The sequence below is a fragment of the Tupaia chinensis genome, unplaced genomic scaffold (genome assembly GCF_000334495.1).
Source record: "Tupaia chinensis unplaced genomic scaffold, TupChi_1.0 Scaffold000350_1, whole genome shotgun sequence".
NCBI lineage: Eukaryota > Metazoa > Chordata > Mammalia > Scandentia > Tupaiidae > Tupaia > Tupaia belangeri.
The window spans coordinates 9518248-9544358 of record NW_006159844.1 but is presented as its reverse complement, the minus strand read 5'-3'; the positions used below and the strand labels follow the sequence as shown (position 1 = coordinate 9544358).

At 39.9% G+C, this 26111-nt stretch overlaps 1 protein-coding gene and 1 pseudogene across 2 annotated transcripts in view; one reads left to right on the top strand and one right to left on the bottom strand.

Moving 5' to 3' along the window:
• HECTD1 (HECT domain E3 ubiquitin protein ligase 1) overlaps positions 1-26063 on the bottom strand; it is a gene marked incomplete in the record, with an annotated part of 117516 nt that extends 91453 nt beyond the window's left edge. For both annotated transcript variants that reach the window (XM_027773407.1, XM_027773408.1), the window contains 1 exon segment: positions 25907-26063. In XM_027773407.1, the coding sequence (XP_027629208.1) occupies positions 25907-26046 (140 nt within the window).
• Positions 6335-8874, top strand: LOC102478441 (MKI67 FHA domain-interacting nucleolar phosphoprotein pseudogene; annotated as a pseudogene).
• Positions 26064-26111: the final 48 nt, after the last annotated feature.

The following is a 26111-nucleotide window of genomic DNA, read 5'->3' as shown; positions in this document are numbered from 1 at the left end:
TATATATATTCCATACAAAATCCTGATCTGATCTGTGCTTCCACTCCCATTGCACTAAGTGTCAAGTATACAGAAGGCGAGAAACCTGAGGATCATACTCAATTTTCCCATTTTTCTCACATCATAAACCCAATCCATTTGTTAAACATACCAATTAAGCACTCTAACATATATTATCTTAAATCTGTCCACTTCTCTCCCTATCCTCTTTTATAACCTAATCTAAACCAACTTCAAAGTCCGGTTTGGATTACTAAAATACTCTCAGATATCCACATAAGGTATGTCTCTACTACTGATGTTGAGGTAAGTATCTATAAGAAAACAGATTCATTCTGGTACTGGGTGTCTAGGCATAAGAAAAGTGGAAAGGACATCTGTGGAATGAAATGCCTCAGAAATGATCAATTCATATACACAGGGTAATTGGATAAATAAGTAAATATACTAAGAATAACAGGGGGCCCAACATGGCTGACCAAAGTTCAAGTCCTGGACGTGGCAGCTTGAAAAACATACCATGCCCAAAATCCTAAGAGGAGAATGGAAGAGAAGGGACTGTGGCATGGCCATCCCTCTTGGGGGAGGTGATTTATCACTTTCCCTTTTTTTTTTGTCTCTGTCTGGGGAGTGCATGTGCCCTATTGCAACCACTTAAAAATAACAGGAGGCAGGTATCTCAAGGAAGGAATGGGGAGTTACAAATATAGAATGAGAAAACTACTATAAATCCTGTTGTATTAGATTGGAATTGGAGGTACTGACATAAATTCATGGTTTTCACTATACAGAGATAGAAAAATAAACATGCTAGTGTGTGTATGTGTATTATTCACTTCACCTAAAATGCTTAATTGACCTCTAACTCTTCCTATAGCCTAAATGTCACCTCCTTAGCTTTCAGATTCACCCTCCCTAACTTCCCAAAACAGATATCCTGTTTTATGGGGATGCTTTGTATTTTCTTTATTGTTTTGTTTTACTTTTTTTTAATGCTGTCCAGGCTGGCTTCAAACTCATAAGCTTCCTGCCTTGGCCTCCCAAAGTAGCTGGGAGGACAGGATGCACCACTGTCCCCAGCTCCTGTTTGTTTTATCTTACTTTACAATGTATGTTTCTATTATCCATTGTAAAAGCCTAAAAGCTCCCTAGGGGTAGGGATTTATATCATATAACACCCAGCAGGATTTCCTGCAAAGCAGAAGCACTATAGTTTTATGTCAACGTGAATGATTCTAAGGAAAAGAAAAGGGGGAAATTTTCTTGCTTTTGCAAAGGAAAGCCAAACAAAAAGAATTCCTTCAGTTTCTTTATTGGACAGTCTTCCATCCACATGTCTATCCACTCACAAATACACACCCACCCTCCTTATGACTTCATCCTAGTCCAATCTCCACTGGATTACCACCTCCCTACGTGCTTCTGACCACAGCCTTCCCACAACACAGGTAAAGAAACCCACTCCTCTTTCCTTTCAATTTCCCATATTAAATCAAAATGTCAAGTCCCAAACTCTGGCCTAAATCCCAAAACCTTCTTCCCCACTCATCTTTTGGTATCCTGGAGATGTTTCAGGAACCCACAAACACGACTTGCCCAAAACTAAAAGTTTCTCTATCATAAACCATACTCTTCTTATTCTCTTTCCTACCATCCACCCAGTCACCCAAGTAAAACATCATAAACTTCTTACAAAATCTCCATTTCTAAAGTACAAACTTTAGGTCTAGCCTAGGTAGCAAAGGCAGTAGCATACTAAATGGCAGGGCTGGAAGCAAGAGGCCAAAGGTGGGGAAAGTGAATCTGCATGCCAAGTTGACCTGAAACATGCCTGTGAACACCGAAAATCCTGACTGGCTGAATGATTTTTTTTTTCTTTTACCTAATATTTTTATCAAACGATTTTATTTATTATTATTATTTTTTGATATTTAGGTTATGTTTCTGGAAACGTTAACTGCTGGTTCCCCTTTTCTGGTCAAAAAAAATTTTTTTTTTTGGAGAGGTTTTTGCTATAGGGCGCGTGTGCTCACCAGACAGACAGAGAGAGACACAGAGACAGAAAGCGAGAAATCACCCCCCAGAGGGGATGGACACGCCACAATCCCTTCTCCTCCACTCTCTTCTTGGGATCTTGGGCACGCGCGCACACGCGCCCGGCGTGAGTTTTAAGCCACCGGGGCTGGGACATAAACCGTGGTCGACTACATGGGAGTCCAGCAACATAGTCATTATGCTAACTGCTGGTTCCCAAAAATAAACAGTTCTTTAAAAAAAAAAGTCTGTATTGTGTGTGGTAATTCTGTCATAGCCATGTTTTATGACAAAGTAATGATACAAAATTATTTGATAAAAATATTAGGTAAAAGAAAAAAAATCACATTCAGTATGACATTTATCATGTAAAAATACGCAAACCAGAAATTACATCAAAAGGTTAAAATTACTTCTTTTTTAAAAAATAACTATTTTGTTTTATTCTATTTTTTATTATTATTATTTTTAATTTGACCAAACAGAGAGAGACAGACAGAAAGGGAAAGTAAGAAAGCATGCTGTCAGATCTGGGACTCGAACTGCAGTTAGCCATGTGGGAATCCAGCACTTTCAACCACCACACCACCTGCTAGCCCCTAAAATGACTTCTTTCTTTCTTTCTTTCTTTCTTTCTTTCTTTCTTTCTTTCTTTCTTTCTTTTTTTCTTCCTTCCTTCTTCCTTCCTTTCTTTCTTTTCAATATGCTACAGAGCACATGCTAGCCAGAGAGAATGAAAAAGCACCCTCAGGGAGATGGCCACATGGCAACCCTTTTTCCTCTCGATATTCTGGGAAAACACACAAGCACATGCATCAGTGTTGTTTGTTTTTCAGGCCACTGAGTACAGGACTCAAATCATTCAGCAGACCATATGGAATGCAGCTGCCTTAACCAACATGCTACTGGCTGGCCCAAAATGGCTTATTTCTAAATGGTACAATTATACATAATTTTCATTCTCTAAACTTTCTGATTTTTCCAACTCTCCTAAACAAATGGATTTAGTAACTTGAAAAAAATAAAACTTTGGTGCCAGTAAATGTATCACCTATCTCATTCAATAATTACAACAAAAAAATCTAGGACAAAATACAAAAAAGCAGCTACCTAAGTATTCTGAAAAGCAGAAAGCAAACGGCGGTCAACTACATGGGAGTCCAGCGCAACATAGCCATTACGTTAACTGCTGGTCCCTTTATTTTGAGACCAATGCACAATTCTTAACTACTTGCATTATAGAGCCTGCCCAGCATAAATTTGAAATTATATTAAACAGAATAATTCTTTAAAAAAAAAAATCTACCAAAATTCATTTGAGAAGATGACCTAAATAGTCCTATATCTATTAAAGAATCTGAATTAATAAGAACCTTTAAACATAATAAATTTATTCTCATATGAATTGTGCTTTTCATGTTTAGATATTTAAAGAAATAATTGTCTAACCCAAAGTCAAAAAGATTTTCTTCTATTTTGTCTTCTAGAGGTTTTTCGTTTAGGATTTGCACTTACATCGATAATTCATTTTCACTTTATTTTTGTATAAGGTGAGAGGTATAAATCAAAGGTTTTTTTGTTTTTTTTTTTGAGGGGGGTGGTATATGTTTCAGCACCATGAAAATAAACATCCTTTTTCCAGTGGACTGCCTTTGCATCTCCAACAAAATAAGTCGTACATATATGAGTCTATTTCTGAACTTTCTGTTCTGTTCCATTGATTTATTTGTCTATCTGACACTAACATCACACTGCCTTGATTACTATAGCTGTATAATAAATACTGAAATATGGTAGCATTAGTTCTCCAACTTTGTACTTCGTAAATATTGTTTTGGCTAGTCTAGGTCTTTTACATTTCCATATAAATTTTTTTAAAGAATTATTTAGTTTTGGGGACCAGCAGTTGGTGTAATGGCTATGTCATCGGACTCCATGCAGTCGACTGCAGTTCAAGTCCCGGACCTGGTGGCTTAAACTCACACCAAGTACATGTGCTTGCATGCCCAGGATCCTGAGAGGAGAATGGAGGAGAAGGGATTACAGCATGGCCATCCCTCCTGTGGGGTAATTTCTCGCTTTCTGTCTCTCTGTCTCTCTCTGTCTGACCCCCAAAGCAAAAACCCTCCAAAAAAAAAAAAAAAAAAAAAAAAAGAATTATTCAGTTTGGGGCCAGCAGATGGCATAGGATCACGTCACTGAACTCCCAGATGGCCAACTGCGGTTTGAGGCCTGGATCCGGTAGCTTGAAAATCATGCTGGGTGCGTGAGCCTGTGTGCCCAAGACCCTGGAAGGAGAATGGAGGAGAAGGGAATGCAGCAGGGCAATCCCCCTCGGGGGTAATTTCTCACTTTTCCTCTTTCTGTATCTGTCTCTCTTTCCCCACTGAGAGCACAGGTACTCTAAGGCAAAAATGTCTAAAAAAAAAAAAAAGGAACCAGCAGTTAGCGTAATGGCTATGTCGCTGGACTCCCACGTAGTCGACTGTGGTTCGCGTCCTGGACGCGGTGGCTTAAAACTCATGCCAGGCGCCTGTGCGTGCGTGCCCAAGATCCAGAGAGGAGAATGGAGAAGGGATTGTGGCGTGACCATCCCCTCTGGAGGGTGATTTCTCGCTTTCTGTCTCTATGTCTCTCTCTGTCTGTCTGGCGAGCGCACGCGCCCTATAGCGAAAACTTCTCCCCCTCAAAAAAAGAAAATTATTACTCACTTTTAATTTATCATCTTTATTATTCAGTATGACCAGAGAAAGAAATCTACCAGGTCTGGGACTTGAACCATGGTCAGCCATGTGGAGTCCAGCACCTTTAACCATTAGGCCACCTGCCAGTCCCTCCACATAAATTTTTTTTTTCTTGCTATAGGGTGTGTGCGCTCGCCAGAAAGACAGAGACAGACAGACAGATAGGAAGCGAGAAATCACCCTCCAGAGGGGATGGTCACGCCACAATCCCTTCTCCATTCTCCTCTTGGGATTTTGGGCACGCAGGCACATGTGCCCAGTGTGAGTTTAAGCCACCAGGTCCGGGACTTGAACCACAGCTGACTACATGGGAGTCCAGTGACATAGCCATTATGCTAACTGCTGGTCTTAATACCTGTATTTTAATGTGAACAGCAGCTTTGGTCACGATCACCAAAGTTGGAAAAACCCAAATATATCCTCCCACAGATGAATAAATAAGTCATTGTCAGTGCACTGATAAAATGGAATATTATTTACCAATTAAAGGAAAGGAACTATTGATACACACAGCTACGTAGATCATCTCAAATGCAATATACTAAGTGAAAGAAACCAAACTCAAAAGGCTACCTAAAGTATTATTTCATTTACATGCCAAAAATTCTACAGACTTTTAAGACTTAAAGAACTATAGTAACAGAAGGCCAGCAGCAGTGGCACAGTGGCAATGTAACACTCTGTGATGCTGAGCCCATATGGGAAGGTCCCAGGCCTGCATCTGAAGTCTCCCGCTTGTACACACCAGTAGTGCATGTGTGCCTGTGATACAGGCTGGCTGGGGCGGTTCAGGGTATAAAGACCCTGATGGGGTTCCCCTGCCCACTCCTATCTCTTTCTCATGGAAGAAAATAAAATTAACAACACCAAAACCTATAGCAATAGAGAATAGATCACTGATTTCCAGGCATTAATGCAGGGGAAGGGTTTTACTTCAAAGGACAATAGTAGGTAATGTTGAGGGTAAGGAAAATGTTTTGAATTTCAATTTTAGTTTTAGTTACATGACTCACAGAACTTACATTAATTAAAAGTAAACTTTACCATATGTAATTCAAATGAATTCAAGAAAAAATTAAATATCATACAGAGAATGATAGCCCTCCCTGAATAACATTAAAATTACATATCTGTGGCATAAAATCTGACATATACCTAAAAACACTCAAGATTTTAAACTTGCTAAATATTTTTTTAAGTTTATGGATTTTATTCATGATAGAGGGCATGTGCATGCACACAAGAGAGAAAAAAATGGAGTGAGAAAAGGAGAAAGAGAAGCACTCCTGACAGGATGACACCACGGTAAACTCCCCTTTCCCTGTCCCCCCTGCTTGTCAGGGTCTTGGGCATGCAATAGTTACCTTTTTAAGCTGACCAGGGTATCCAAACCCACAGTCAGTCAGTGGTTTCCAGTGCTGCAGTTCAGACTACTACCAACTACACTACTAGATTTGGCCTTTACTTTTTTTTTTCTTAATAGTTTATTTTTTCCATGAGTGAGAGAGACAGAGTGGCTCAATCGTGTGTGTGCAACCCCAACAGGGATGGTCTCAATGCCAGGATTTACCCTGAGCTTCAATCAGTCCCTGATCATGAGTATGCATGTGTCCAATGTGTTCAAGGAGGTCAACAGACATGAACTCAAACCTTCCCATGTGGGTTGGGCTCATATAGCCTCACATTCTGCTGTTGTGCCACCATCTAGTGGATTTTTTAAAGTTTACTTATTTATTTCTTCCATGACAGATATGGAGGGGGGACAGAAAGAGACGAGCTCGCCCAACGGGTTCTTGATGCCATGATACCCCCATCTCAGCTGGCCTGGGTCACAGACATACTCACATATGCCCACTGTACTCAGCAAAATCCCAGGCTGTGAACCCAGGGCCTTTTCCGTATTGCATTACCACTGTGTCACACCACCTGACCCCTAAATATTCACTTCCTACATTATAGGTAAAAATTACTTTAATATATTAAACTTGGTACTATATTATAAGACTAATTTATAGACCCAACGGTAGCCTAAGCATGAGACTTTAGAATCACTCATTCTTTACAGGACTCCTGTCAGACTAGTCAACTACACAAATGAGATTAAAAAGAATCTTCAGATGACTTCAAAGTAGGTACTGTTTTCAAAAATGAAACTTACAATTACATGAGCATCTTTTCCTGATGGAAATAAGAACCAAAAAAGTTTCATAAGGTTCAAAAGAGAAAGAATTTCCCTAGAAACTGTAATAGTTTCTGTATTATAACTACCATGTGCTTTTTCCAGAGTTTATTACATAGACTTAGGCCAAAATATTGGAATACTGATGACATGAAGAAGTTTAACTGCTTTTTAAAAAATAAAGTACATTACCTATAGTAGGTATTTTATTAAATATGGTCCATGGATTGGGAACTTCCCTTATACATAAAAAACACATTTTTAACTAAGTAAGTTGAATAAATTTAGATTCTTGAAGACTATAAATAGGAACATCTTTTGATCCATTTCATTTATAATTCCATTTTTGCCTCTGCTCACAGCCTTGACTTTCTCTGTACTGCTATGCTAAAAATAACTCCTGGTATAGGAGTTGAAAATTACGGCTTACCCTCTCAAGGAAAAAGTGGTAACTCCAATTCCAAAAAGTAAGCTTGCTTTTTTCCAACTATTTAAAATACACACACAAGGCCAACACCATCACTCTGCAATTAAGTGCTACTGAGAAAAAGTCGGATCCTACGTGGCTAACCAGGATTTGGGTCTCAGCCCTAACAGCTTGAAAAACATGCTATCTGCAGCACACATCCCCAGGATTCCAACAAGATATAGTATCGGGGTGAAAAAGGGTTCCAGTGCAACCAGGTCTTGTTAGGGAGTTTTCTCTCCCTCTTTTTGTTTCTTTCTCTCTCTGGTCCACAAAAAACATGCCCCCTGACATTAAAAAATACACACACACACACACACAAAAAAAAAAAAAAAAAAAAAAAAAACTTGATTGCAAATCATTGAACACATATCTATCGAATGCCTTTTTGTGACAAGTACTGTGCTAGATGCTGGGAGTAGGATACAAAGATGAGTTAAGACACAGTGCTGGACTCTGAGGAATTCGATCAAAGGTATAATGATGCAGTCAACACAAATTACACACACAAAGTCCATTGAAACATATGTGTACAGAAAATGCCAGGAGTTGGGGCCAGCAGGTGGTGTGGTGGATAAGGGCACTGGATTCCCACATGGCCAACCATGGTTCAAGTCCTGGACCTGGTGGCCTGCTTTCTCACTTTCCCTTTCTCTCTCTCTCTCTCATCAAATAAAGGGAAAAAATAACAATAACAAATGGAAATAAATAAATAAACAATTCTTAAAAAAAAAAAAAAGGAACGAAAATGCCAGGAGTTAAAAATCTCTCTTCATGTATTTTCATAGTAGTTTTACTCTTTAGAACAGTGTTTTGTCTTTTCATTTTTTAGGTGAGAGACATTTTAGAAATCTTAACAAAACCTTCCTAAAGTTCATCATATATGGATTCCTAAAGTTCCAGGTTAAGAACCCTGACAGAAAACTTTCCTCATTCCATCATATCCAGCAGTGAAACAACATAATAAGGATTGGACACCTCTACAAAAGCAACGGATGAAGAAGCGTTTTAAGAGGAAAGAAAAATTACTCAGGAGTAGATTAACTAAAAAAAAGAATTGATTATAATTTTCCTTCCTTGATTATACAGAAAAAGGGGGTAAAGCTTTTAGACACTTATCTTCAGAAATCTACAAAGAGCCAGGTTTTACCTAAGAAGAAAAAAAAGGTTTCAAGCACCCCCAACACTCCTGAGAAGACAGAAGACTGTGGATAGCCAGGGCCCCACACCAGTTTGTACACCAACATTTCTGGAAAAACGAAAATCTGAAGTGGCCGAAATGAATGATGATGATAAAGATAATGAAATAGTTTTCAGACAGCCTGTATCCAGTGTAAAAGAAGAAACACAAGAGACTCAAATACCTAAGCGTTCAGGGAAAAAAAGACAAAGGAAAAGCAATCAGTGATTCTGAATGTATTATGTACATTTCTTCAGAAAATTGTGATTTTGTTATCATAGCTGATTTTTAATATGTACAACGAGATACAACCATTGACAAGATTTTCAGAGGAAAAATGCACTGTTAAGTCAGTAAAGAAGGCAGTCCAGAATTTTGGCTGGCCTGTCCTTGCTGAAACACAGGAGGCATATAGCAGCTGGCAGTGGCTGGACTCACACTGACTCTCTGTCCTCACCTCTTCCAGTTTTTTTTTCAGACTTTATATGTCTTACTCTGCAAAAAGAAGGGTCATCATTAATTGCAGGTATAAGTACTAACCTGTATCATTTTTTGGCACCACCAAATAAAGATCAGTCTTGCTTAAAAAAAAAAAAAAAACTGTCCTCATTCTAGCACTTCTCTCTGATGTCCACTGAAAAAAAGCACATGCACAATTTCTGTTTACGGAAATTCATTTATTTAGGGGCCAGCAGGTGGCATGGTGGTTAAGGGCGCTGGATTCCCACATGGCCAATTGTGTTTTGAGTCCTGGACCCTGCGGCTTGCTTTCTCACTTTCTTTCTCTCTCTCTCTAACTCTCTCCTTCTAGTCAAATTAAAAATAAATAAATAAATAAATAATTCTTTTTTAAAAATTCATCTATGTAACTTTCCAGGTCTATATGTGTCTGCTGTATTAATAAACATTCCCTATTCAGGGAAAGATCGGCTGGCAAGGCTAATCAACGAAAGCAGTGTCACCTCCCTATTAACTGCCACTGCATAGAAGAAAATGGGTCAATATGGAAAATGCAGGAACATTAATACAAGAAGGTTGGACAAAGTAGATATTGATGCCATTGCTATTTCTGCTTCAGACAATACAATACTTTTCCTCCTACATACTGCCAAACAATTTCACAATTCCAGAAACACTTTTATAGGTTTTATATTGGAAAACAGATCCAATATAGAGATTTTCTTCAATCCACTGAATATCTGGATATTAGCTAGTCATGCACTACATGATGTTTTTTTGGTCAATGATGAACCATATATAATGGTAGTCCCAGAAGATTATATTAATGATAGGCTATACCATATAGCCTAGGTATGTTAAAGGTTTTATCGACTAGGTTTTTTTAGGTATACTCTATGAGATTCACACAATGACAAAATTGCCTAATGATGTGCTTCTTGGAACATATCTCCATTGTTAAGCAGGCACACATGGCTGTATCTGTATGCTTAATAAAGGGAAAACAACAGATGAGCCCATCATCCAACAGAAGACTCTTTAAGTATAGTAAAGTGGTAACAATGTTATATATGAGCATGCACGAAGAATTTTTTAATTTGCCAGAAAAATAATTTGGGGGGTGGGACCAGCAGTTAGTGTAATGGCTATGCTGCTGAACTCCCATGTAGTCGACCACGGTTTGAGTCCCATAGCAGGTGACTTAATCTCACGCTGGGTGCGTGTGCGTGCGTGCCCAAGATCTCAAGAGGAGAATGGAGGAGAAGGGATTGCGGTGTGGCCATCCCCCCTGGAGGGTGATTTCTCACTTTCTGTCTTTCTGTCTCTCTGTCTCTCTCTTTCTGGCAAGCGCACGTGACCTATAGCCAAAAAAAAAAAAAAAGCAACCCCTTTCCAACAACAACAAAAAAATTTTTTTAATTTGCCGGGGGGCCGGCAGATGGCATGGTGGTTAAGGGCGCTGAACTCCGCACAGCCGACCATGGTTAAAGTCCCAGACCTGGAGGCTTACTTTCTCACTCTCTCTTTTCTCTCCCTGCCGCTCTCTGGTCAAATTAAAATAAGTAAAATAAAATAAATAAAGTTAAATAAAATAATTCTTAAAAAAAAAAAATTGTCCCTGACCATAATACCTAATTTTTAAAAAAAAAAAAAAAAAGAAAAGCCAGAGAGCACATGACTAGAGACAAGGAGAGAAAAAGAGGGGCATGGTTGTGCTTTAATCCCTCCTTCATTTCTCCAACCTGTCATTATTTGGGGCACACATGTATATAAGCCTGGCATATTTTCAAACCACCAGGTCACAGCTTCAAACCACATGACTGACTATGTGGAATCCCTCCTCTTTTTTTTAGAAAGGATTTTTTGCTATACAGCACAGGAGCTCACCAGAGAGAGAAAGAAAGCAAGAAATCACCCCCTGGGGGGGATGGCCATGCTGCAATCCCTTCTCCTCCATTCTCTTGGAATTTTGGGTATTCATGCAAACACACCCAGCATTGAGTTGAGTTTTAACCCGCTGGTCTGGGACTTGAATTACTGTCAACTACATGGGAGTCCAGTGATATAATCATTACACCATCTGCTGGTCCCGGTTCCCGCTCTCTTAACCTCTGGGCCATGGAGCCAGCCCCAGGATTAACTACAATGGCACTTTACCTTGACCCATTAGCTAAAAAAGTTTTTGTGAAACAAAGTAGCACAATCAAATCAGTATTTTCAGACCATTACTCTTAGAGACTAAGATACCTATTACGAAGCTATAGGCACTATATTCATTTCCCCATACTAATTCTAGATATTACCATTCTATTAAATATCCCACTTTGGGGGGGAAATATGTTATCAAACTGAAAATCTCTTCAACTTTTACCATCAAACCTGAAACAGTTGCATCTATCCTACCCACCTCCATAAAAAAGAAAGTATATCTCTTTCTACCTAAAGTCAGTCTCTCCACAAGTGTTTCATAGCTTTGCTACTCAATGTGGGATTTTTCTGACCAAAGGCTTCTACATTACCTAGGACCAAATTAGGAATACAGAACATCAGACTCCACACTGGACAACTGAGTCAGAATTTGCACATTAGGCAAGGTTCTAGACAACAATCAGTTCTTTTCCAGTTTTTCATAATCTTCACACTCTGGATTTATTCATTCTCTTTTCTATTTTTTTTTTTTTTGAGAGGTTTTCGCTATAGGGCACATGAGCTCGCCAGACAGACAGAGACAGACATAGAGACAGAAAGCGAGAAATCACCCCCCAGAGGGGATGGTCACGCCGCAATCCCTTCTCCTCCATTCTCCTCTTGGGATCCTGGGCACGCACGCACATGCATCTGGCGTGAGTATTAAGCCACCGGGTCCAGGACATGAACCGCGGTCGATTACATGGGAGTCCAGCAACATAGCCATTACGCTAACTGCTGCTTCCCTTTCCTATTTTTTTTAAAAGAGATTTTTGCTATAGGGCACGTGTGCTTGCCAGAGACAGAGACAGACAGACAGAAAGTGAGAAATTACCCCCAGGGGAGATGGCCACGTTGTAATCCCTTCTCTTCCATTCTCCACTCAGGATTTTGGGCATGCACGCATGTGCCCATGCCCAGCATTCCAAGTTGTCAGGTCTGGGACTGGAATCACAATCATCCATGTGGGAATCAGCAACATAACCAGTACACCATCTGCTGGTCTCCCCCCTCTTTCTGATCTTTAAACAAATAGTCCCAGGAACAGCCTCTGTATGTATGTGTATATACACTGGACTAGACACTGCTGCTTGGCAGGTGGAGGTCACATGGGCATTTGATTCCTGGTTCCACCCTAAAAGCTAGGCATAGTGGCATGTGACTGTGGTCCCAGCTACTGGAGAAGGAGAGACAGGAGGACTGCAACACAGTGTGACCATGTCTAAAACACTACATATCACACAGAAAAGAAAGCTTCACACTTTTCCAATTCAACTTCTCAAAAAAGTTTCTATACATCAAGCCTCCACTTATACATCAAGTCTCCATTTCTTCAAGTCCTCACTTCACAATTCATTCACATCTACCTCATACTGCCATGCTGCTCAGCTCTCATTAACATCAATGATCTTCAGAATGTCACTAAATCGAAAGAACACCTTTCAGTTTTCAGCCTACTTGACCTTACAATAGCTCAACCTAATTGCCCTTTCTCTTCTTAAATCATTCTTTACTACACTGATATGTGCACTAAGGATGCAAGAGCTGTGGTGGACAAAGCTGCTGGTGCTTTAGCATAAATCAAGGCAATAACACTAAACTATATTACTAGTAATTTTTTTTTTTAGATTCTGTTTTGCCATAGGGCACATGCACTCACCAGAGAAAGAGGGGGAGGGGAGGGGAGTGAGAAATCACCCCACAGGGAAGACAGTCACATGGCAATCCCTTTTTTTTCCATTTTCCTCTTGGGCCCAGAGTGTTTTTCAAGCTACTGAGTCCAGGACTCAACCATGGAGTCAATCAAGTGGAATCCTGGGCCTTAACTACCAATACCACCTACTGGCCCAGTAATTGTATTCTTTACTGACAGGCCGTAGCATGGGGGAAAAAAAAAAGTCAGCTTCACCAAAAAATAACCTTAATGACAAAGAAAGGATTAGATAGATAGACAGATAGATAGATAGATAGATACGCCAACATCTTTATAATATTTACTTAAAGAAAAAGAAGCATTAAGTACTCCTGAATGATGGTTATGTCAAGGAAAAGTACCCAAAAGTGTATTTAATAGAAATGAACTAACCACTTTTGTTCTTCTAAAGTTTCTTTTTTTCCTGAATGAGTGTGGGAAGTGGGAGACAGAGACTCCAGACATGGTCTCACTATGATGTTATTCCTCCCAACCCTCCATGGGAGCACCCATGGACACACCCAGAGTACTCAGGTCAACCCAAGATCTAAACACTGGGCCTCCCCATGTGGCACCAGTATTGGGCAGTGGCACCCCACTGTGGCTGGGCCTGACCAGCTTTTCTTACAACACTACTTTACTTGAAAGAACATCAAACTGTGATTATTAAGAATTGGATATCTTGCAAACACTTTCTCAAAAATTAATGAAGTATGTCTTTCAGTTCAAGAAAAATAATTGGCATTATTTGTTGCCAATGATAACAGTCAAGTTTTCGAGCAAACTTAACAATTTTGGGACATTTGAATCTGCCACCATGAGCTTGACAGGTTCCCAATACTTGACTAACTTTCTGATGAGATAAGTAGTCATATTTACAAAAGTACATTTTGATACTATAGAATGCAATACATCACATTTGAATATCATATAACTCAGTGGACCAGTATTTTCCACATGAGTAAGGTATTGTTTTATAAAATTAAATGTGGGTAAAACATCTACCCAAACTACAATACAGACAATTTAACAGGTACAAAAAGTTCACTGATATCATAGTGGGATCCACATTACAACTGCCCCCTTAAAAAACTAACACTTGTTGGGACCAACAGTTGGCGTAATGGCTATGTCACTGGACTCCCATGTGGTTGACTGCGGTTCGAGTCTCGGACCCAGTGGCTTAAACTCACACGAGGCGCATGTGCGTATGTGCCCAAGATCCCGAGAGGAGAATGGAGGAGAAGGGACTGCTGTGTGGCCATCTCCCTGGGGGTTGATTTCTCGCTTTCTGTCTCTGTGACTGTTTTTCTGGCAGGCACAAGCGCCCTTTAGCAAAAACCTCTCCAAAAAAAAGCGAATCACTTGTTGAGTTTGGAACAGTATCAAAGAATACCTATAATGATGTAAAAAGAAATTATTATAATATTCTTCCCTTCCCAACTACATCTGTGAAAAATGATATTTTTGTATGTATTTTTTATTGCTGGAGGGCAAGTGTACTTGCCAGAAAAAGAGAGCGAGCACATCCCCCAATAGGGCAATCTCTTTGCCTCCATTTCTCCATTTTGTCAGGTTGTGGGCACACACAAACCCGCACAAAGCAGTGCTACCAGGGCTGGAATTCAAACCATTGCTGGCCATGTGGGATCCAGCACAGAGACTAACCACTATGCTACAGAGTTGACCCTTTTTTTCTCCATTTATTTCCATCAAAACAACATAATGCAGGGGCCAGCAGTTAGCGTAAAGGCTATGTCAGTGGACTCCCATGTAGTCGACCACAGTTCAAGTCCCGGACCCAGTGGCTTAAAACTCACGCCGGTTGTGTGTGCATGCGTGCCTAAGATCCCGAGAGGAGAATGGAGGACAAGGGATTGTGGCGTGGCCATCTCCCCGGGGGTGATTTCTCGCTTTCTGTCTCTGTCTGGCGAGCGCATGCACCCTATAGCAAACAAACAAAGAAACAAAAAACCTCTCCAAAACAAAACAAAAAAAACACAACATAATGCAACATGAATTCAAAAGCAAAAATGAGAATCTAGCTATCTTCTATTAAGAAAGACTTTAACAAGAGTTGCAAAAATGTAAACTAATGCCACTCTTCTCCTAAACATTTTATAAAGAAAAGCTTATTTTTTTTTTTGAGAGGGTTTTTTTTCACTATAGGGCGCGTGCGCTCGCCAGACAGACAGAGAGAGACATAGAGACAGAAAGCGAGAAATCACCCCCCAGGGGGGATGGTCACGCCGCAATTCCTTCTCCTCCATTCTCCTCCCGGGATCTTGGGCACGCACGCACACGCGCCCGGCATGAGTTTTAAGCCACCGGGTCCGGGACATGAACCGCGGTCGACTACGTGGGAGTCCAGTGACATAGCCATTACGCTAACTGCTGGTTCCCAAGAAAAGCTTATTTTTCACAAAGACATATTTATGTTAATATGCAAGGGGTTTATTATTTTCAAATAAATTAATGAACCCATTTTTAAAATTTCCTAGTTTCAACTAGAATATGGTAAACAGGGCCGGCAAGTGGCGTGGTGGTTAAGAGTGCTGGACTCCCAAATGGTGGACTACGGTTCGACTACGGACTTGGACTTGGTGGCTTGCTTTCTCACTTTCTCACTCTCGCTCTCTCACTCTGTCTCTCTCTGGTCAAATTAAAATAAATAAATAAAATTAAATTAAATAATTCTAAAAAAAAAAAAGGAATATGGTAAATAGCAGTACACTCAACCAACATGAACAAAAATTCTTCAGGGTCACAATATTCTTTTTGGTTTTTCAGAGACAGGATTTTGCTATGTTGCCAAGGCTGGCTTTGAATTCATGACCGTTTTGCATCATCCTCCCAAGTAGCTCAGACTATAGATGCTCATCACTGCACCCAGCTTCACAATTAATTTTTTTTTTTTTAGTCTTGTCCTTATTTTATTTTTTTGAAGTTGACCAGAGATAGATAGAGAGACAGAGAGAAAGAGAGAGAAGGAAAGGGAAAAAGCATGCTGCCAGGTCTGGGTCTTGAACCTCAGTTAGCCATGTGGGAGCCCAGACCCCATAACCACCAAAGCACCTGCCGACCCCTCTTTTTTCTTTTTGAGAGGTTTTTGCCCTAGGGTGTATACACTCACCAAAGGGAGAGAGACAGACACAGTGAGAAGGAAAGTGAAAAAATCATCCCCCACAGGGGATGGTCACACCGCAATCCCTTCTCCTCCATTCTCCTCTTCGAATTTTGGGCACACACATGCCCAGCATGATTTTCAAGTGCCAGGTCTGGGACTTGAACCGCAATTGGCCATGTGGGAGTCTAGCGAAGTCACCACTACTGCTCGTCCCTTCGCAATTAATTTTTAAGATCATAAAGAAGTCCTAAGACTAAGGGAACCAGCAGTTAGCGTAATGGTTATGTCGCTGGACTCCCACGTAGTCAACCGCAGTTCGCATCCCGGACCCGGTGGCTTAGAACTCACGCCAGGAGCGTATGCGTGTGTGCCCAGGATCCCGAGAGGAGAGTGGAGGAGAAGGGATTGCGGCATGACCATCCCCCCTGGGGGGTGATTTCTCGCTTTCTGTCTCTCTGTCTCTCTCTGTCTCTCTGGCAAATTATAGTAATGTTGGAGAAAATGGAGAGGGAAACAAAAAGAAAATTTCGTTTTAGACAGAAAGGTGATTGGAAAGCATCTTTAAAGTCCAGAAAAGTGGGACCAGCAGGTGGCATAATGGTTATATCACTGGACTCTCACAGAGTGGACCTCAGTTTGAGCCCCAGATCCGGTGGCTTAAAACTAATACTTGGTGTATGTGCATGCATGACCAAAATCCCACTAGGAGAGTGGAGGAGAAGGGATTACAGCATGGCCACTCCCCGGCGGCCGGGGGGGGGGGGGTGATTTCTCGCTTTCTGTCGCTATGTCTTTCTGGCGAGTGCACGTGCCCTATAGCAAAAACTTCTCAAATAAAAAACAAAAAAACAAAAACAAACAAACAAAAAAAAGCGAAAAAAAGACCCAAAAGAAAAGGAAGTCCTAGAGTTTAAGAACTAGGAGGAGGTAGTGGTGTGGTGCTTAAGGCAGATAGATCGTATATGCCAACTGCACAGTTCAAGTCTGCCATCACGTGTGTGTGCATGCCCAAAATTTCTAGAGGAGAGTGGAGGAAAAGGGATTGTGGTGTGGCCATCCCTCTTGAAGGTGGGAGGTTCTCTCTTGTGATCGCTCTGGTGAACATATGTATCCTCCAGCAAAATTAAAAAATAAATTGCTGCCCTAGACCTCAATTATCTCATGACAATTAATTTCCAAAAACACTTTTAACTCTAACATTTTTTGTTAATCCAGACTCCACCTTTTATGTCAAAACTCATTTATACAACCACTTTCTCAACATCTCCATTGAACTGTCTCAAAGGTACCTCATACTCAACATGTCCAAATCCAAACTCACGATCTCAGTCCTGCAACAGTCTTCTTCCAGTGTTCCCTCAGTGAATGGCTACCCTCATCCACTGTAACCTGAATCATCTTGACACTGACTTCCCTCTCATTCTCATTATTTCACTTATTTTCACTTTCCAAATCTTCTCTAACCTACCTGCTTCTTTCTACTTTTATTGCAACTTCTCTCTCCCAATCATAGCCTCCTAACAAGTCTACAAGCATTCATTCTTTTTATCCCTCCCCCAAATCCCCACCTATTCTTCATACAGCAGGTAATGCTTTAAAAAGGCAAATGTAATCACATCATTCACCCATTTATAGCACTTTAATGCCTCCCCACAGTTTTCAAGATAAAATCAAGTCTTACTTAGCATACATGAAAGACTCATCTGATCTTTCCTCTTGTCTTTTAGGGCAGCTCTCTGGCAACTTTTACCCACTCGGTTACACTGGTTTTTTCCCAAGTTTCTCAATCATCCTTCCTATCTCATTACTCATCCTTCCTATCTTTAGGAAAAAACACCTCCTCAAACACCATACCGACCACTCTTACCCTTCCAGGTCCTGTCCTGCTATATGATGCCATGGCACCCTGAATGATCCTTCATAGAACTTATCACAGTTTGGGACCAGCAGTTAGCGTAATGGCTATGTCGCTGGACTCCTATGTAATCAATCGCGGTTCAAGTCCTTGACCCAGTGACTTAAACTCACTCTGGGCGCGTGTACATGAGTGCCCAAGATCCCAAGAGGAGAATGGAGGAGAAGGGATTGTGGCATGGCCATCACCCCTGAGGGGTGATTTCTCGCTTTCTATCACTCTCTTTCTGGTGAGAGCAAGTGCCCTATCTTTGTGGTGGAAAAAAGTCCCATAGGGAAAAAAAAAAAAAAAAAAAAAAAAACTTATCACAGTTTGTAGCCACAATTTTATTCCTCTAATTATTTAACGTATGTGTTCCATGTTTTAAACTATTAGGTAATCTACTAAGGGCAGAGTCACGTCAGTTTCGGTCATCATTGCATCTCTAATGCCTAACATAAAGTAGAAAAACAGCTAATAGTTTGAAAAATTATGCACTATTACAGGTTTTTATCTTTTTTTAAAAAAGAATTTATTTATTTATTACTCTTATTATCTTTTCACATGAGTTTGCCAGAGAAAGACAGAGAGACAGAGAGAGAGAGAGAGAGCGCGAGCGAGTCGCCAGATCCGGTCGGTCATGTAGGAATTCCAGCGCCTTAACCACCACTCCTCCTGCTGGCCCGGTATTTTTATCTTAGTGTAAACACACAACAGGAGGTTTATTACCATTATTCAATAGTTGTGAAATCCAAACTAAAGATAGTCTTCTTGGGGCTATCTCTCAAAGGATACACTAGAAAATGATTAATGGTTGTTTCCTCCAGGGATAGGAACAGTGTAACCAGGAGATAAGAAAAGGAAGAAGACTGGCTTTTCATTGTATATCCATGTGTGCCCTCAAAATTAAGTAAAATTATTCTTTTTTTTTTAACATTTATTCATTTATTTATCTTTTTATTTGTTGTGATTTTTAATCATTGACTTTTCTGACAACCCAATAACTCATCTTACATTTTAGAGCTCAACGGTAAGTCAGATGTGAGAGCAAAAGTTACCCTTGAATTCACTTTAGTTTCTCAACCATTATCTTGTCAAATTCAAACATTCATAAAAGGCACTGCAGCATATAGAAAAAGTTACACTGCTTAACTCCAAAAAGAAAATGTCAAAACTGGTACCAAAAAACAGAGAGCTGTGTACAATAAATTAAAAAGAAACTCTTAACTATTATGTGAAAAGTATCATTCACACACACCACCCCATTTAATTTTCACAAAAACCTTGCAAGGATGAGGAAACAGGCTTGAAAGGCTGTTATACTATCTGGCTGTCAAAGCAGGCATCTAAACCCAGGTCCTCTGCAAAAGGCCATCATTTCTACCATACTATCTGTCTGACTAAACAGAAAGGTAACTATTAATACAAGCTAACCAGATGAAAGTATCTCTAAACATATGGCACTTGTGCTGTATTAGATTTAACCAAGTAATACATGCTACTACAGGTTGACTCTCCCTTATCCAAAATGCTTGGGACTGAAAGTGCTTCAGATTTCGGATTTTTTCAGATTTTGGAATACTGAATTTACATGAGACTCAGAGAAGAGACCCAAGTGTAAACAAAATACTCATTTATGTTTCTTACACACCCTACATACATGGCTTTCTATACATGACCTGAAGATCATTTTATACAGTATTCTCCAATATGGGGCTGGCAGGTGGCATGGTGGTTAAGGTGCTAGACTCCCACATGGCCAACTATGGTTCAGGTCCTGGACCTGGTAGCTTGCTTTCTCAATTTCCCTCTCTCTGATCAAGTAAAAATAATGATAATAACAAATAAAAACAAATTTTAATAAAATTAAATTTTTTTAAATGATTCTCTAATATCAATTACTGTTTCAAAGGAATGAACTACCAAAATATAATTTAAAATTATCTGTTTATTAATAATAATATAGGGGCCTACAGCTGGCATGGTGGTTAACAGTGCTGGACTCCCAAATGGCCACCCATAGTTTGAGTCCCTGACCTGGCAGTTTGCTTTCTCACTTTCTATCTCTCTGTCTTTCTCTGGTCAAATTTTAATTAATTAACTAATTAAATCCCTTTTTTAAAGAATTACTTATTGAATTTATTTATTCATTCATTCATTCATTTTAATTTGATCAGAGAAAAAGACAGAAAGAGAGAGAAAAAGTGAAAAAGCAAGCCACCAGACGCAGGACTTGAAACATGGAGGGCCATGTGGGAGTGTCCAACGCCTTAACCACACCTGCCGGCCCCAATAAAATAATTCTCTTTTTTATAAAGGATTATTTCATTTGGGGCCGGAAGGTGGCATGGTGGTTAAGGGCGCTAGACTCCCACATGGCTGACTGCAGTTGGAGTCCCAAGTCCCAGACCTGGCAGCTTGCTTTCTCACCCTCTCTCTCTCTGTCCCTCTCTGGTCAAATTAAAACATAAATAAATAAATAAATAAAGTTAAATAAAATAATTATTAAAAAAATTATTTCATTTAATTTTATTCACTTATTCATCTATTTCAATTTGACCAGAGAGGGACAGAGTAAATGAGAGAGAGAAAGTAAGAAAATAAGCCACCAGGTCTGGGACTCAAACTGTGGTCAGCCATGTGGTAGTCCAACACCTTTAACCATCATGCCACCTGCTGGCTCGTAAAATAATTACTAAAAAAAAGAAAAAAATAATAGTATCAGTAAGTTGCTCTCTTCACTCAAAACACTTTTTATATACATTCCCTTTTCTTTAGCCCTTAAAAAAGCCATTGAACTAAGATTACTGCCATTTTGAATAGAAGAAAGCAAGGTTCTCAGAGGCTAAAAAACACACAGCACACCAAGAATCTGAACCCAGATCTTCGATGCCACAGCCTATTCTTTCCATCTCACTATGCTGTCTCTCTTAAACTCAAGGAACAGAGAATTTTTTTTCATTATAAAAATAAGAAAATCTGGCTGTAGAATAAAGAAAGCAACCTAAGTTGGTTTTTCCCCCCTAGGTTTTTGCAGGCCAGCTAGAGACAGAGAGAAAGAAATCACCCTCAAAGGAGGATGGTCATGCCACAATCCCTTGTCCTCCATTCTCCTCTCAGAATGTGAGAGCTCACACATCAGGCATGATTTTTGAAGCGGGTGGGTCCAGGACTTGAACTACAGTTGGTCATGTGGGAATTTAGCACCTTAACCACCACACCACCTGCTGACCCCTGTAACATAAGTTTTAAAAACAAAATTGGGACCAGGCAGTGTTGCAGTGGTAACAAGTGGACCCACATGGGGAAGCTTATTACTGAGCCATGCCTGTGATCCAGGTCCCCTGAGAATAAAGGTGGATCACATTGTGGGGGCCTGTTTCTCACGAGAAGAAATGAATAAACTTAAAAATGAAATTGTTGGGGCCTGCAGGTGGTGTAGTGGTTGCAGCACTGGACTCCCACATGGCCAACCTCGGTTTGAGTCCTGGAATGGTGGATTGAAAATCACACTGAGCATAATTTTTGTGCATGTGATCAAAATCCTAGGACGAGAATGGAGGAGAAGCGACTGCATGGCGGCCATCTCCCTTGGAGGTAGTGATTTCTCACTTTCCCTCTCACTATCTCTCTCTGGTAAGCACACGTACTCTATGGCAAAAACCTTTAAAAAAATTTGTCATAAAATTTAATCAAATGTGTATTTTGTGAATGTTGCTGGTATATTACATGAAGCAAGGCTAATTATTCTGATTTGAAAAAAAATTTGTTTCAGAGATTTCGCCAGAGACAGAGAGACAGAAAGTGAGAAATTACACACACACACACACACACACACACACACACACACCCGGCAAGATGGCCAAACTATAATCCCTTCTTCTCAATTCTCTTGGGATTCTGGGCGCGCGTGCACACACGTGCACACAGACACACGTGTGCACGTGCACACACATACACATATGCCCAGCTTGAGCTTTAAGCTTCCAGGGACTCAAACCATGGTCACCTATAGGGGAATACAGTTATGTAATCATCATGCCATCTGCTGGTTGGTCCCTGCAATTTGAAATATTCTTGTTCCTTCACATAGTAAATCCTGTCCAATCTAACTTTAATTTCATGTTCTTTAAAATTACATTATAATGGGGTGCCAGTAGATAGCGTGGTGGTTAAGGGCACTGGACTCCCACACGGCCAAACGCGGTCTGAGTCCCAGACCTGGCGGCTTGCTTTTTCACTTTCTCTCTCTCTCTCTCTCTCTCTCTCTCCCTCTCTCTCTCTCTCTCTCTTTCTCCCCCACTCCCTCTCTGGTCAAATTAAAAATAAATGAATAAAGTTAAATAAATTCACACTGGGTATGTGTGTGTGTATGTGCATGCTTAAGATACCGAGAGGAGAATGGAGAAAAAGGGATTGTAGCATAGCCATCTCCCCGGGGGGTAATTTCTCACTTTTTGTCTGTTTCAAGTGCACAGGCCTTATAGCAAAAATCTCTTTAAAAAAAAAAAAAAAGGAAAAAAATTTCCTTTATGGGCCACCTGGTGGTGTGGTCCTTAAGGAAGCTAGATCCCATATGGCTGGCTGTGTAATTCAGGTCCAGATCCAACAGCTTGAAAGAGACATGCTAGATTTGTGTGCAGGGATGCCCAAATTCCCAAGAGAATGGAAGCAAACGGATTGCAGCATGGCTACCTCCCCGAAAGGTGCTTTTTCACTTTCCTTCCCTCTCTGTCAAGTACACACACACTTTATAACAAAAGAAAACAACTTTTCTTTCACATGGTTTTAATACAGTAACAATTTCCTTCAATGGCATTACTAATACCTGTACTATGTTACTACCAAATAGAGTACATGAAATGATAGTTGATTTGATGTGTGAAGTACCACTTTTTTCCTTTTCTTTGTCAGATGGCACATGTGCTTACCCCAGAGAAACAAAAAGAGGGACTGGGAGAAAGCACTACCCAAAGGGTCACAGTCACGGTGCAACCCCTTTTCGCTTCTCCATCCTGTCAGAATTCTGGACGTGTGTGCACACAAACCCTATGAGTATCTCTTTTCTTTTTTTTGGAGAGGTTTTTGCTATAGGGCGCGTGCACTCGCCAGACAGAGACAGACAGAGAGACAGAAAGCGAGAAATCACCCCCCAGGGGGGATGGCCATGCCGCAATCCCTTCTCCTCCATTCTCCTCTCGGGATCTTGGGCACGTATGCACACGTGCCCGGCATGAGTTTAAGCCACCGGGTCCGGGGCTGAAACCGCAGTTGACTACATGGGAGTCCAGAGACATAGCCATTATGCTAACTACTGGTCCCAACCCTATGAGTTTCTCAAGCCTCAAGGGCCAAGTTTCCAACTGCAGTCCCCAATGTGGGATAGGTTCCCTTAATCACCAGGCTTAGACAATGCCAGAAGTACCACTTTTTAAAATACCAAAAATAACTTTCAGGTTAATGAAGACCCTTTAATGAAATCTACAAATACTCAAAATTCTATTCCCTTTTCTACAAATTCTGCTAAAACAAAGATTAAAAGAAGAATAGCCAATGTACTACAAGTCTTATGTACTACAAGTCAGCCAATAACAAAAACTACTTGAAATAAATGAACTACTAACTGACTGTTATTTGGAAACTTTGTTAATAAGGATTTTTATCATAAGCACTGCTTTTAACAATTGTTTCAAATGAGTCTACAACTAAGAATTATTAAATAACTAAAAATAAAGACAATTAAAAATGCTTTGTTGGGCCAACAGGTTGACATGGAGGTTAAGTCAGCTGGATCCTACATGGTCAGATGCTAAGTTTGAGTACCAGGCTCAGGCTTGAAAGTCATTCAGGGATCCCAGGCCCAGAGGCTTAAAAATCATGCAGAGGGGACCAGCAGGTGGTATGGTAGTTAAGGGTACTGGACTCCTACATGACTGACAGTGGTTCAAGTCCCAGACCTGGTGGCTTGCTTTCTCACTTTCCTTCTCTCTCTCTCTGGTCAAATTTAAGTAACTCAATAAATAATTCTTTTTAAAAAAAGAAAAGAAAATCATGCAGGGACTTGTACCGGCATGCCCAAAATCTTGAGAGAAGAATGGAGAAAATGGGATTGCAACATGGTCATTTCCCCTAGGGAACAATTTTTTATGTCCCCCTCCCTCTGGCAATCACATGCACCTTATAGCAAAACTTAAAAAAAAAAAAAAAAAAAGGACCAGCAGATAGATGATGTGGAGGTTAGGGTGCTAGATACTCCCACATGGCTGACCACAGTTCGATTCCTGGACCTGGTGGCTTGCTTTCACGCTTTCTCTCTCTCCCTCTCTCTCTTTCTCTCTCATCAAATTAAAATAAATGAATGGGGGCCAACAGGTGATGTGGTCTGGACTCCCACATGGCCAACAGCAGTTTAAGTCTGATGGTTTGCTTTCCCTCCTTCTCTCTCTCTCTCTCTCTCTCTCTCTGTCCCTCTCTGGTCAAATTAAAATAAATACATAAATAAATAAAAATAAAGTACAATAAAATAATTCTTAAAATAAAATGGATTTTAAAAAAATTTAAATATATGAATGAATAAATTGTTTTAAAAAGAAGCTTTGTCGGTTTAGTGGATAACAGTCTTTTTTTTTTTTAAGAATGATTTTATTTAACTTTATTATTATTTGTTTTGTTTTGTTTTGTTTTTAATTTGACCAGAGGAAAACAAAGAGAGAGAAAGCAAGCTGCCAGGTCCAACACTCAAACTGCAGCCAGCCACGTGTGAGGTCCAACATCTTTAACTACCAGGCCACCTGCTCGCCTGAATAATATAGTCTTTACTCCTACCTCAAAGAGTTTAAGATAATTATACCACAATATTACCATATGCTAATTAATTTTAAATGGCATTAAAACAAATATAGAAACATTTGGATTTTCAATGACTTACTGAAATTCAAAAATATAAATACAGGGAACCAGCAGTTAGCGTAATGGCTGTGTCGCTGGACTCCCACGTAGTCAACCATGGTTTGCGTCCTGGACCTGATGGCTTAAAACTCACACTGGGCGCCGTGTGCGTGTGTGCCCAAGATCCCAAGAGGAGAACAGAGGAGAAGGGATTGCGGCATGACCATCCCCCCTGGGGGGTGATTTCTCGCTTTCTGTCTCTATATCTCTGTCTGTCTGGCAAGCGAACACGCCCTATAGCGAAAACCTCTCAAAAAAAAAAATATATATATAGATAAGTATAAAAATAAATAATAAAAGACAAACATGTTCAGCACTCAGAAGAATGGTTAATCTGACTGGAAAAGTTTCACTTACATAAAAGAAAAAACACAGCTTTAATGATTTATCTAGTAATGCATTCTCTTTTGTATTTTAACACAAATTTTGTATAAAATATAACCTCTGAATAAAACTGTTAAAACTCTCTGAACTTAATGTTTCCACTATCCCAAAAAGTATACTGTATAGTTAACATCCAATATATACTGAAATTTACAACCAAATTATTTACTTTAGCTAAATTAAGGTCATGTGACTTAGCACCAATGAAGAAATGGACAGCCCAAATCATATGCTCATTATCATTTCCTTTATTCTGTAAATCAGTTTCATGGTTCAGATATATTTACTTTTAAAGAAGATAAATATTTGTATTTTCCCAGTTCATGACCTATTTTGAAAATGAATCAACCAAGCAGTATTCCTACTAATTCCCATTCATTCAACAAACAAGTATTTATGTCATCACAATTATCGTTATTAGAGTTACTTCACCTACCAGTTTATATTTTTCTCAGAAAAGTATAAATACACAACTCCACAGGAATTTCTTTTTAAAAGATATAATTTAAAACTCACTATAGTGATATTTGGACACAACTGAAGTCAGCAAATAGTTGAAAACAGATGTCACTACTATAATCCCAAAGGAAGATGATGAAGAATGTACTTACGTTTCAAAACAGCGATCCACGTTGTCAGACATCAAAAGCAGCATGCATAGCTGTTCAAGGGCTATTAGTTGCATGTCCCTTTCATCTCCCTGTCCCATCTGTAGCCATTCCAGCAATGTATCCGGATCCACATCTGCCATGGTTTTTTAAAAGCCTCTTTGCTTAAATTAAAAAAAAAAAAAAAAAAACCATAAACACAAAACTT